A 14,261-nucleotide genomic window follows, 5' to 3' on the forward strand; every position below is an offset into this window, starting at 1 on the left:
ATGCTTTAAAAAGTTCCTTGGCATCTCTAAAATTCTGGTTTAAATCTCTTTCTAGAACATGATACCACAAGCAATGCAGCATTGCAGTTGGGGAATAACTAGTTCAAATCATTGTTGTGAGAATGCTATAATTTCCTTCTTTTCTGAGCAAACAAATAATTGGTTTAGGTATATTTTTAAAAGCCTGCTATTAATTAAAATGTGACTTCCCAACTTTCTGTACAATCAGACTTCAGTTTTGCTGATGATTAGGAGTAGAATTTCATCTATCTTAATTATAAAGTGGGATTTTGTATTACTTCAGCTGTGACTACTGCTTCTGAAGCACTAATGATTCCTTATGTGTGTTGAATTTTATTGCGTTTTAAATAATAATTAAAAACCAAACACCCCCCCCCCCCAAGCACTAAGACACAGAAGAAATACATTTGGAGATAAGTTTGTTTTGATATAGAAAGTCTCACATGCATCTTCTCAGGCCTGCTCTGAACCTGAGGACACCTGGTCTGCTTGCAGACATTAGGTGTATTTCAGACTCCTCTCTTTTTAAGATATGAGCTACACTATAATAAGAGGTTCATGTAATAATACAGCTGCAGGGTCAGTTTTGTGCAAATATAAGAAAATAAACTAATGATAAAAACTAGTTCCAATGAGGTTTGTTTTTTCTTTAATCACTTGAAAGTATTTTCAAGCTTTTCACCCAAAATGTAAGGCTTTACCAAGCAATTGATATCTGCTTTTCATTACAAAGTCCCTTTTTTCTTGGTTGCAGATTAAGAAAATGCAGTAACAATGATCACTTTTACCATAGTTTTCTAGTTTTAGATGTTAACAGTCAGAACTGGCCATTTTCATTCAGAGTCCTTAAATAAAAAATTCATTGCATATTTTCCATTTTAACATTTTTCCTTGTTAGGGATGCAAAATGAACTGCTGGATTATGCCACAATAATATTTTCACCTGGGAAAAAAAAATCACATACGCATGTTTTCAGCAAAGTATGCATCAGTGGCAGCTCTTCCTTAGACTTCTGTAGCATAAACAAATAATAAGAAAAAGACTGAGGTCCGTTTTGGAAGAATTACAGATTTAAGCATAAAATGATGCTTTTAGCTTGGCTGAGGGGAATTATGTAAAGGATATTAATATCATATTGATTTGCCATAACTGAGAATGCTGTGGTGCTTGAAACATGTATAACTGGGTAATATAAAAGTAAAGAAATTAACAATACTTCTGTGGTACTTACTTTAGAAAAAAAAAAGTAGTTAAGCAAATCACTCACCCTCAATGGCTCTGCATGCCAAGTTTGCAAACTCCACCATGATAGACAATATAATCTTTATTCTGGGAATGTCTACAAAGAATGAAAGCACCTCCTCAGAGAAATTTAGGGGTCACATTCTTCTTTGCAGTGTTGTATGTCCAAAATATCTTTCTACCCTTTCTTAAGATTTAGTTAATATACTGTATTCTTCTGTGATTTTACTTCAAAAGAAATTTTCTATTGGCAAGGCACATGATATTCTCTATCTCTTTGGAACAGGTTTTCTCCATTTATGCGTTTTTGTTTTTATTTTAATCTGAAATGGAAGTTGTACAGTTGAAATAGAGAGCAGCTTTTTTCTTCCCTTAGAAAGGGGGAAATGAGATTGTAAATTTTGTTTGAGGAAAGCCAGAAAAAACAACTCCTATTTCAACAGTATTAGCAGCTCTGCTTCCTACCAGCATGTGTCTGGAAACCATCACTGTTCACTATACAGCTTACCAGCCTGCTATAAAATTACTGTTGAAGTAAACAACAGTCATGAGACAAGAAAGGGATTTTTGCCTCCGCTCATCATAGGGAGTATGTTTATCCTTCAGGCAATCGAAGTACTAGATTTTTCCTTTAAAAAATCCTAGGTATGAAAACATTCAGAAACACTGCAAATAAGATACCTTGTAATATTATGTTAATAGAAATATCTTTTTCAGAAAAGCCCATTTCAGAATACATTAAACTTCTTTCATGGTTTTGGTTAGTGCAGGTAAATCAGGCCTTTGTGCATGTGTCTCAAATTTTAAGGTGGTATTCACATATTCATTTCAGCCCAGGGAAGCATTGTTTCAGGACTATCACATTTGACTCTTCTCAGATTACAGCTAGGATGGGTTTAAACAGAATAAAACAGCAGCCTTTATAAACTAATGACTTCCTTCTTGGTACCTCTTCTAGAGTGATGTGTTCATCAGGTGCCTGTGATGATGATGATCTCGTACACAGTGGAGCAAACTATAAAGCTTTTACTTAAAAAAGTATGGCTGTGGGTAGCAGGACTGAAAGTCTGACATATGAGCTTGCCTGGAGGCACAAAACTGTCTTTGCATAGCAAGCACTGCGATCGTGACACATCAGACCTATTGCAAGAGCAACGCACAGCTGAAACCCACGAGGTACATTTCAAGATTTGCCAGTCTCACTGTGCAGTGGGCAATGTGTACCAAAGGAGTGGATTTGTTCGAGACACTTACAGTGACCATTTTCTGGGACTTACAGATATCCACTAAGTCTGTGCCCGGAACAGGAAGGCAGCACATTACAGAGAAACGTAATTGGGATGCAAATAGATGTCTTAACTTTGCCAAATAATTTTGCAGACTCTTTGCAAACAGCAGAAGAGTGAGCAAAGTGAAATGATTTGTTTTGCCTAAATTTACTGCTGACCTGGAGGGTTTGCATGAGAATTTCAGCTCCCTGGTTTTAGTTTCTCTGTGAACAGTCATGAAAGAGAGATACTTCCTTGGAACAATTCAGAACAATGACATTATGCTGAATCCCTGATAAAAGATTTGTCCATTTTCCTCAGGAATTAGGGAGATTGATCTTTTACTTGGATAGTTAAATTAGTTTGTAAATAAACACATATAGTTGAAATTGTACACTTAAGAGACCTTTTCAATATCTGCTACTGTCCTTGCGTAGACTCTACACTCTGGTGTTGCATTAGTGATGCTCTGGTGTTGCATTAGTGATTAGTTGCATTAGTTTAGGAGAAACTGAGGTCTTGCCTAACTCAAGCTGTGCACTTTCAGTGCTGGAAATGTCATGTGTGGCTAATTTGGGTGTGTTGCAGGGAGGTAAAGTTGACTGCCTTTTACATCTCAAGTCAAAAGCTTTGACTGAAGGCTGCTGTGCAAAAGAGATCAAATTTTGGACTGATACTAGCACTTTACAGCCTGGACAAGAACCAGAAAATAATAGAACTTGCGGAAATTTGCAGAAGAGCTACTTTGATAATTTTGCTTGTGGTTTCAGTGTTGTGTATAGATGTTAGTTATAGATTTAGCTTTATAGATAGTTCACCAGCTAGTGTGCCTATTCAGGAACATGTATGTAATCAAACTACTAATGGAAACTGCTGTCTGTTACTTCTTTTTTAGCCTGGAAAAGGAAAAGAAAAAAATTCTATGAGTGTTGACATTTTTAAGAACTGGTTTTGGCCATAACTAGCAATATTTTATGGACAAAGCAGGGATTCCACAGAAAGCATTAGGGCCACTAAATCAGTGCCAGATCATTTTCTGTGGATCAATGTAGTCTGAGACAGCGAGAATTTTGGTTTACTTGTCAAACTGCTTACTGTCATTTTTGAAAATTAGCTAAGTAGCTATGTATCCCTAATATTCTTTCTGAGTATGTTCCCATTCTTTGTGAGACTACTGGCATATTTTGCTTCAAATATTGTTTGAGCGCTCTGTGAAAAAAAAATTATAAGTTCACTGCTGTGCCATAATATATGCTACAGTACTAGTCACTTTTCCTGGCAAATTGTTCTTATATCTGCTTTCCTAATAAATGAATATACCTAGAAGTATCTTGTCTGATAAGTGTAAATACACTTACATCTCCAGTTATAACTAAAGTTCACACGATGACTCTGTGTGTGAAAAAATCTTCAAACATTTGATGATTAGATTTTATGTCATGCCTAATTCTCTAAGGTAATGACTATTCCACACAGTCAGCATTTGCTGTTAGTGGATGACAAAAGATATACTTTATGAAATGCAGTTCATTGTAGAATACTCTTTGGGATTCGGTGTTCATGGTGCTATATATTCCAGTATGAGTTAGATACAGGCAAAAGAATAAAGTCATACACTCACCAAACAATTGTCAAGATGAAGTGGATTAATATCTTAATGAGGTTTAGATGGATATATCATAGAACCATTGAATGGTTTGGGTTGGAAGAGACCTTAAAGATTATTCAGTTCCAATCCTCCTGCCATGGGGAGGGACACCTTCCACTAGGTCAGGTTGCTCAGAGCCTCATCCAGCCTGGCCTTGAACACCTTCATGGATTGGGAGTCCACAGCCTCTCTGGGCAACGTGTTCCAGTGCCTTACCCCCCTTACAGTAAGGAATTTCTTCCTAATATCTAATTTAAATGTGCCCTTTTTCAGTTTAAAGCCATTCCCCCTTGATCCGTCTCTGCATGCCCTTGTAAAAATTCCCTGTGCTGCCTTCTTGTAGGCTTCCCTTTAGGTAGTAGAAGGTGCTATAAATTCTTCTCATGCCTTCTCTTCTCCAGGCTGAACAATCCCAATTTTCTCAACCTGTTTTCACAGGAGAGGTGCTCCAACCCTGTGATTAACTTGTGGCTTCATCTGGACTCATTCCAACAGATCAATGTTTTTCTTGTATTTGGCTATTTGGATACCCAAACATGCATTTTATTTAAGAATCTCAATTTAATGCAGAATTATCATTTTATTATCACTGTTTATAAAACAAATCTGCTCTAAATTACATGCGATTGCAGTCCATTTGAGAACTGTTTTTTGTCTCCTCATAGAAAAAGTAGCACAAAATATTAAAAAACTTGGCCACTGTGAACACACAAGGCATTGTCTGTGGTAAAGCCAGTAAATAATTTTTACCAATTGCTTTTCTGAGAAAGATGTGAAATATTTTTGTCTGTGAAAAACAGGTAATTCTTTCTTGCCTATTCTCTAGACTGTTCTGAAGAAGCATTAAAAACTTGAAGACTGAGTAAACTCTCTACTTTCAGAGTTTTCAGGTTTCTTATTCTTATGTACCTTACTTTTTGGGTATGAGGCAAGTATTCCCAAGAATCACATTAACAAAAAATAGCTATAATGGAAATTGCTTCTGTGTTTTTCTTGTCAGATTTCTGGAAACCTCAATCCTGCAAATAAACACCCATCTATGACTTCACTTACATAAGTGGTTCCACTAAGCTCCATGATCCTGTTTGCACATGTCTGACTGCAGTACTCAAGCTGTGTATTTTAATGGTGTGTGGAAACTTCAGATATGTCTTTTTTTTTTTTTTTTCTAAGAGATAACCCTATGTATAAAAAATCAGTGCGGGTTTACACAAAGTGTGTTTTGCTCTTCAAGGTAGTGACTTGACACCAAACTTGTGAAGACTGACAAAACTACAAACAAGAGGAGCACATGTCCAAGAGAAGGGTGAAAAGTTGTTTAGAAGGCAATTTATGACAGCAGTAGGATACTATATGTGGTTTTGTAAGGAATGTAATCAGAGAACAAATTGAACTTCTGTGGCTTTAACTATATTATAGTCTTTGAAAGAAATGAATGTTCATACAACTGAACCTACTACATATATCTTTACAAAACTACACACAGAGTATATTAGGAGTTTGCTTTTTTCACTTTACTTCTTCTCCATCATCTTGATAAATGGTCCTTACTTTGTACCCAACCAGTGCTGTCACAAGGAGTTTATGGAAAATTGTGCCAAAATCCAGTAGTTTCCTCTGAAGATACTCTGCCACTTCTCAAAAAATCATAGGGAGCTGGTGGAATTTTTTCAGACCAATCACCATGGTATAGAGGGATTAAAATGTTGCATTTAATGACACAATGCTGTGTGGCAGCAAAAAAAACTCCCAAACTGTCCCTGTGTTTCTTTTGAGGGACTGCTATACAATCCTTCTAACAGTTCCCATGTGCATATGCAATCATTAAGTTTAATTTATGACCCTTGTTGCTTTCTAAATGTTTAATTAAGTGAACACTTAGCACTGACTCATAAATCTATAAAAGCTGAAAGTGGTGAACTGATTATTCACTGCACCTGCCCTCCAAATATGTGCCAGTATTGAAAGCTGCTAATCAGCAGTCATGATACTAAAAGTTTGCTATCCAAGCACTTAAAAAAGTAAGCAGTGGCATGGGAGAAGGATGGGGAGGCAGGAATGAGCAAAAAAAAAAAAAAAATATCTCCTGTAAAAGAAAAGGACTTACATGTTTCCTTCGCCATCATACACCCATCTAGTGCTGCCAATTCCTTCATAGTCTGAAGCCCAATAATACAGGCATGCATTAATGTGCAAGATAAACAGCAAGTATCCAGTTGTTCGAATGACCCTATAAAAGTCAACAGAGTCCTGTAAATCAGCTTAAAATTTTCCTTTTTTTTTTTTTTCTTAATATAGAACCCATTACTTTTTTGGATTAACAATGTTAATGTTAAGCATAAAGCTAAGTAGTTCCCCACCTGTATTGAGTCTATGAAAAAAATAGCTGGCAGTTACCCATCTCTCTGTCCAAGGTCAAATAAACATCTTCCCTAGAATATTTGACATGGGGTAATTTTTAAACTGTGGTTCCCTGAGGAGTTTATAGTCTACTTCTTTATACAGCTGTGAATATTTCCAGAAATTTGAAGCTATATTAATGAGGGTACAGGGTAAAAAATAATGTCTTTCCCAAACTCTATCCAAGATAGACTCTAAACTTGTGAACCAAAGCCAAGAAATGTCTGCGGTCAGAAATGAACTGCTTTACAAGACCTGTAGTATAAAACCTGCAGCAGATCCTCTAAATAGTATGATTTAGTCTCTACAGCAGGAGTTATACCATTCCTGATCCCAGTTCTTATGCCTGTGGCCAGTTCTTTGAAGAATACCAATGATGAACTACTAAAGCACCAAGCAGCTTTCTGTTAATACAATAATGATCTCGTTGTATAGCCTCTGTTCAGTGCATGGGGATCAAAAGAAACGTCTCCTGGATTTAGATCTCTATTGAAATATTCATACAAGAAGGGGATAAATAAGCAGGAAAAGTGCAGTAATTGCCTAAACACAGGCTGGTAGTTAATGAGTTTATCTGCTACAGCTAGAATTCAATGCAGTATGCAGTACAGAATAACTGAGTAAGTGGTTTTATGAGAATTTAATAAGATCTAAGTAAGCTGGGTCTATAAACAAAGATAATGGAAGCTAATATCTCTGCGGTTACTTCATTAAGCACTCCTTTCCTGCCTCTTCAGGTGACTTTTTATGCCCTCCTTTGCCTTTCCATACTGTTAGATAATCTACCTAAGTGTACTCTTCTTCTTTATGATGCTCACAAATGAATGCTATTTCTCTGTTTAAAAGTTGGTGTGCTTCCAGGACAACTCTGTTTATGATTGCAAGCTACAGAGAACAGCAGAGAGCTGTTGTGATCTTGTAGTGATGCAATATTGTCCATGCTAGGTCTTCTGTTCAAGTTCGAATCCATGAAAGTGAACTCCTGAGGTCGGGTGATGATTCCAGAAACCTTTGCTGTATTATATTTCACCAGACATATGTTAAATATATCAGAATGAGAAGATGTAAGTAACTCATGCTAGCTCTATTCCTACAAAGTCAAACTAATTAGTTTGAGAAGAGAATCCCCCTTGCTGTAGAAGCTCAGTTTGATATTATCTAGTTAATTGGTGCCTTATTGCTCAAAGTGTGGTTATACCAATCTCAGACAAAGCAAGATTGCAACATTAAAATTAAATGCAGTAGTTTGCACAAAAAAGACTGGGGTTTTAAAGATTTTTTAGCTTCTGCCTGTACTCTTCTGTATAGCTACCTCTGTTCTCCATTTGTCAATGAGCAAAATCAGGAGTCAGTGTTTTCTGAAGTATGAATTAGAGAATAGATTCACTTTGAAAGCAGTTTACATTTAATACTGACAATCTGAGTGGGCCTTTGTCCAGGAAACAAAGACACAAGAAGCAACACAGTTGTGGTTCTTAATCAATATCACGCTAAAATACTCTCTGACAGGGCAGAGTAGCTGGCTCTGCTACTGCATACATTTTACAGGACCAGTGAGATCTTGCTTTGTGTGTCGTAGCCTTTCTAAATGAGCACCTGTTTTTGACATGTAAATAAACATCACATCCTTCAAAGCTGGTCTAGCTTAAAGATATACACATCCCCTTCACAATTTGTCCTTTGTACATTCACCTCCCGTTCCGTATTTTCATAAAAGTGTGAAACTCTGTCCCTTGAAAACATTTATTTGGGTGAAAATGAGTTTTAAATGTCTTGCCATTTCTTTGAAATCCATATACATACAACAGTATTGTTACATACAAATTTATGACTTGATTCAGAATTGTCTGTATTATTATGTACTGTCTATATTATATATAATGCATCTCCCAATACTCATTGCAAGTATTATAGAAGACACAGAAAAAGCATTGAATTATGACTCCAAAAAGCAAAGGATATAATATGGAAAATAATTAATTTTAAAATAATTAATTTTAAGGCTTATCAATATTAGAAAAAGTTAAACACCATAAGCAGATGAAGGCCCATTTTTTTTAAATGAAATTAGAAACTGAAAAGGCAGAGATTCAGAAACTGACAAGAAATTTCTTCATCTTGTAGAAATTCAGTCCTCTTTTGAATCAAAAAAAATAAAAGAAAAAAAATCAGAAAACCAAACCAAACCAAAAAACCCAAATCAAACTACAAAGGAGTCTTCCATGAGTGAAAAGTAAATATAAGAATAAGTTTTGTGAAAGTCAGCATCTCAAATATATTTTAGTAGAACTTTCAAACTTTTAAGCTTTGTTTTATTTCACAGGTACATGAAAAAATGAAAGAGATGATATTTGAACCTCCTTTTAAATTTATCTTGTTTTTAAATCTCATAAAATATCTCATTTGAGTGTATTAATATCAAGTGTAGTGTTTAAGTGCAATAATCTCTGAAATTAAATAAGTTGGTAACCAACATATTTCTACAGCACCAACAGACAGGAACAATACATGCCCCAAAACTGGGACAGGGAAAAGGATCTGTTGGTGTAGGTATTACATAAGATAAACTAGGCCTGATGACATTGACAATAATGATGACAAAGCAGATGGGTTCATTGGATCTTAGCAACATCACTGGCAGCTGAGGGGCCTGTGAAACTTGCCATAGCTATGTCCATAGAGTACTTGAGTTGGATCCAAAATTCTTTCTGTCAGTGCAGAAGGTGAGAACACAGTTCAGCAGACTAGGCTTATAATCACTATTTGTGAACTGTGCTGAATTGATCCTCATTCCAGCTGTAGTCAGTGCAGTGAAGGATCAAGTTCCTGTATATGCCAGGTTCATGGGGAGAGCACATTTGAAGAAAAATGTTGACACAGGCTCAGGCTCATAACTCTTATTAAGTACAAATAAACAGCTTCTGAGGATTTGGAACCATTATTAGCAACTTAAAGAAAGTGTTTTTAGCTCTTTCATTAAAGAAACTTTCTGAAACTTCTGATCAATTAGATTTTGGCAGAAGCCTCAGTTTGGTGAACATTTTTCCTGAACCAGGCCAGCTGAACTGAGCTAGATTTCATATGTAAGGGAGGCCTTATATATATTATTTTAATGATTACTATAAAGGCAGATATTTTAAAAAAACTCTTTAAATTGAACAGCTAAAGATGTATCATATTCCACCCAATGCTTAACTGACAACTCATGAAATCGCTTGAAATGCATTCTGTGCCAAGCTTTGCATGCTACTTGAGTTTTATCAGCACATACCTGTAGATGTATGCTTTTTCCATAATCGCTTCCAAACGATCATTAAACTCAAAGAACGTGTTATGCTGAATGGAAAACAAATGAAAGTAATCCAATCACTATTTTTCAGTACACATTTTTTTTATAATAGTACTGACATCAATTCACATACACATTTTGAAAATGGATTTTTCAGTAATCAAACTTTCAATTGGTTCTGGCCAGGACAGGGTTAATTTTTGCAGTAGCTGGGAGGGACTGGCAAGGACTGGCAAGGACTCATGTTATTTTATACCACCTCAGCTCATTGCTGGGAGTGCAATAAATGGGCTGTCTCTTCCAGTCAAGAAAGGTGTTCCTTCCTGTTAAGAAAACCTAGCAGAGGGTGCTGTCTGGTATTGTTTATTACTGGGGAGATTTTCCATGTGAATTACATCTTTTCTTATAGTCTCTGTCATTGACAATGTTGTTGTTAGTGTTTCTTTTCTTGTCTCGTTGTTGTTTCCAGTAAATTGTTCTTACCTCAACCTGTGATTCTTGCCTTTTGTGCCTCCAGCTGAGGGGGGAGAGGGACCAGGCATACAGTTTTAGTGGGAGTACTAAAACGGAGAACACTATTCCTAAATCATGACAAACATTTAACAAAAATATGAGCTGAAAAGCACAGATAAATTTGAGTCGTGTTTTTCTGGGTGTTGAGTGGTTACAGAAATAACCTTGCTGTTTTGGTGAGAGTACTGCAGGTGAACAACTTCTAGTTCCTCATACATATATAATTGCTTGGGCAAAATGATCACTAAGAATTACATGTATTTTTTTTCTCTTCCTGAAATTCCAGTAATTCTCCAGTAAGTGTTCATATGTATCAACAGCCATACACTAAAAGATACCCTGTGGCATCAATGGCAGCTGTATTGAATTCTTCCTGTTTAGTATTTGCAGTTGATCATTTGTGATTGCATGTAGCTTTTTTCTTTGTTTTTGTTCAATACACAGCTGGTTGCCTAATACAAGGTACTATTTAACTTTTCATTCTTTCATTTTATTTTGGTTCTGATTTAAGGAATTTTTAAGTTTTATTGAATACCAAAGATAAGAATACCTTCATTTTATTGTCAGAGTGTCAGAGTTCTGTACTCCCCCCAGCTTTAAATGAAAACCAATTCTTTGTCAACATGTTGATTGTGTGCAGAGAAATGCATTTAGCCACACAGCGGCCTGCTAGGTACTGTGTTCTAATCCCTTCTCAGACCTTTCATTACACAACTCCAAGGTCTTTGGAGTCGATAACAAAAGTAGGTTTGTGCTTGATAGGTATTCTGTGTATAGTTTTTGTTCTCAAAATTACCTCCTATGTTTTTAAACACCTGACATAAGTAACAAAAGGGGAAGGTACATTGGCAATTATTAGTAATTTTTTTAATCTTTGAAAACTAAGCAGATAATTTGAGATTAATCTAACTTAAATAATGTGATAAACCAAGCTTTAATCAAAAATACTTTTTTGAAATTAGGAAATAATAAAGTCAGAAGAAAAAATAAGAAAATAAGGGCTTAATTTGGCTAGACTATGACTTGTATTTATTGTTTCTTTATTAAGTTATGTTGTACCTTACCCTAAAGATATTTTACAGTTTCTAAATTTCATATTCCTAAATATTATAAAAAAATTTCTGTTGCCTTGCAAAAACATCTAGGCATGGTTAGCCATCCATCACTAACACAGATCTTACCTTTAGCATCCTGTTTGCTCGAAGTGCTGGATTAAATCCAAAGAAGAAGTATAAAATGTCAAATGGAAACACTGATAGCACATCAAGCTGTTGAAGAACAGAGGGGTCAATTTAAACTTCATAGTAATCATAATGTATTTATTTGCTATCAAAAACCTGCTTATACTGAATCATGACTGTGATAATATTTGAATAGTCAGCATGCTAAGCATGTAGCTTCCTAAGTACTGGCAGGTAAGATTATCTCCTTGAAAACACCAACAGCTTGGCTTTGCCCTGCTTTTATGCCTGAGATTTTAATCTGTTTCATGTGGATTATTAACAGTATCTCATATATTTGATTATTAATACATTCTGATTTTTCAGTTGTAGTTCTGATCAGACTAAAATGTTTGGCATGGGGCTGGTGAGTGCAGGTGGAGAGGCCTCTACACAAGCACTTCTTAAAAGTCCTTCTTAAAAGCCTTTTTAAAACAAGGCTGCCTAAAGCAATTTGAGTTAGATTTCTTGCTTGTAACCTGCACAAGGCATGTGTTCCAAACAACAGATTCATCGTAGGATAATAAATTTGGCTGTTTTTTGGGGTTTTTTTTTTGGTTGGTTGGTTGGTTGTTGTTTTTTTTTTTTTTTTTTTTTTAATAGATTTTTTCTTCTATTAAATTTGTATGCTGCTTCTTCTCATACCACTAAGGCTTTCAACATCTCCCTGCAGTCCATCAACTATGTGATTACTCTTCTTATGTGTATCTTTATTCTTTTCTAAGAGAAGGAAAGCTGTGGCAAATTTATCTTTTCCTTTTTAAAGATCTTTGGATACCTTGCTTTGTTGCTGTTATTGCTTGGAAGTAAGAGAGGGATGTGGAACTCTGGGCTTCATCTCACTGAAATCAGAAATGCCTTTGCTCTGAGGGGTGTAAATCGTGTTGGCAGCAACCAGCCTGCAGCACTGACCTTATATTCCATGCAGGTAAGAGGCAATTAATACCTGAACAGTGTGCAAAGCAAACCAAAAAATTGATTGAGATAAACAGCCTCTTATGGTCTCTCTTTCTCTCCCACTCTCAGACATATGTCTAAGAGGAGGGAAAATATAGTCAAAAGTGCATTAATATCAATAACTGGTAATTAGTACTTAATCATATGACAAATAGCAGCTGTGCGTTACTTTTCCCAGCCCCGGTCGGCTCCCGAGCGCCCAGCTTGGGCACCTCGGTTTCTTGTCGGGGTCCGCGCTGGCCGCTACTTCCGGCGCTTCTGCTGCTGCGCTCCGGGGGGTGGGCTGGCCGCGCGTTGCCGTTGGTGTGAGGGAAGAAACGAAGAGGCAGGGAAAACATCCAAATCCGTCCGCGTGGCGGCTGGATGCTTTACTGGCCGCAAGAGCCACGATGGAGAAGTGGCAGCCCGCTCCCAACCTCGCTTGGACAAATCTGGCGGCGAGGCTGGGTGGGGAGCGGGATGATATAGGGGTGGGACAGGGAGAGCAGGATTCCTCCTGCCCAATGAATACAGATGCCGTGGCAGTGACGTGTGCCACAGCGACCAATGAGAACATGGCAGGGGCGGACACGGGGGACGCACGAGGGTACACAGAACTGTCAAACTAACAAAGATCAGAACCCCTAATCTGAACCCAAACTCAGGATGCAACAACAAATCCCCACATTATATCTATACTTTGCATGTAGTGAGAACACTCAACTCTTATTAGTTTTTTTCAGAAATCAAGAGTCCTAAACATACAGCAAGTGTGAACTTAAAACCATACAAATCAACTTTGGTCTCTTGCTTTAAGTTTCACTCTATTGAACCCATTTGACGTTATGGTGTATATCCTGCACTTTTGGATAGCTTAATATCAAGTATTTAAGTAATGATACTAGTCACTGAGAAAAAAAAATAGAACAAGGCAGGTGCAAAAGTAGAGAAGAGGAGAGGGCAATAGTTGAGATGTGTGCTTAATGTCACAGAGCTGTATGTTCATCAGGAACTCAATAAATTACCTATGTTCCATTGAGAAAATAACCCCAAAATTTAGGAGCAACATTAACAAATGTCTTTGTTTTTATAAAGTGCCATGAGCATAAGAAACATCTTAGTTTGAATTTTTGACTACTGTGAGTGATGAAATATTCCATTCAATAAGGTACTTCAAAAGAGTTTACAGAAAAGAGTTATCATCTCTCTTCAGGAGTTTTAGTTTTTTTTAATGAATCTCTGGCAAGTGGAGCTATTGTCTTTGGTGTATGCTGGGATGATCTCACAAAAACTAATCAAATTCTATTTTATTAATTTATTATAATCCAAAATAATATTTAGAATTGCATTTATAAATATTCTCTCTTCCAGTTAAAGACTGTTTACGAAGATGTCAGTCTCCAGCTGGTGAGCACTGATATGCCATTGAGCCAATGCTTTCTGGTGATATTCTTAAACCAACAGTGATTTTCAGTGAATGAAAAAAAAATCCTGTGAACAGCCAGAACTTCATATTGCTATCAGTAACACAGGTTCTACTTACCCGAAACTTCACAGTGCTGCGGTAGAATTTCTCAGTTTCTGCTCTGTCTGACTACAGTGATAATGAAAGGAGAAAAAGGCATAGTCAGGATCAAAATGTCAAGGATGAGCCTCTGCTACTCCACAGTACAGTAGGGGTGATGACAGTTAAATTAATGGTGGCCTAAAAGTATGAATGGAG

The 14,261-nt window shown here is 36.6% G+C and overlaps 1 protein-coding gene across 1 annotated transcript in view; it reads right to left on the reverse strand.

Annotated features, from left to right (window-relative positions):
• The window catches only part of CNGB3 (cyclic nucleotide gated channel subunit beta 3), a 68,638-nt gene that overhangs the window by 14,831 nt on the left and 39,546 nt on the right, over positions 1 to 14,261 (reverse strand). The window contains exons 7-10 of the mRNA XM_053966623.1: positions 14,082 to 14,132; positions 11,564 to 11,650; positions 9,852 to 9,916; positions 6,288 to 6,410 (exon numbers count right to left, since the gene is read on the reverse strand). Of these exons, the coding sequence (XP_053822598.1) occupies positions 6,288 to 6,410; positions 9,852 to 9,916; positions 11,564 to 11,650; positions 14,082 to 14,132 (326 nt within the window). The remainder of the gene's footprint in view (positions 1 to 6,287; positions 6,411 to 9,851; positions 9,917 to 11,563; positions 11,651 to 14,081; positions 14,133 to 14,261) is intronic.

This window comes from Vidua chalybeata, chromosome 1 (genome assembly GCF_026979565.1).
Source record: "Vidua chalybeata isolate OUT-0048 chromosome 1, bVidCha1 merged haplotype, whole genome shotgun sequence".
In the NCBI taxonomy this organism is placed as follows: Eukaryota; Metazoa; Chordata; class Aves; order Passeriformes; family Viduidae; genus Vidua; species Vidua chalybeata.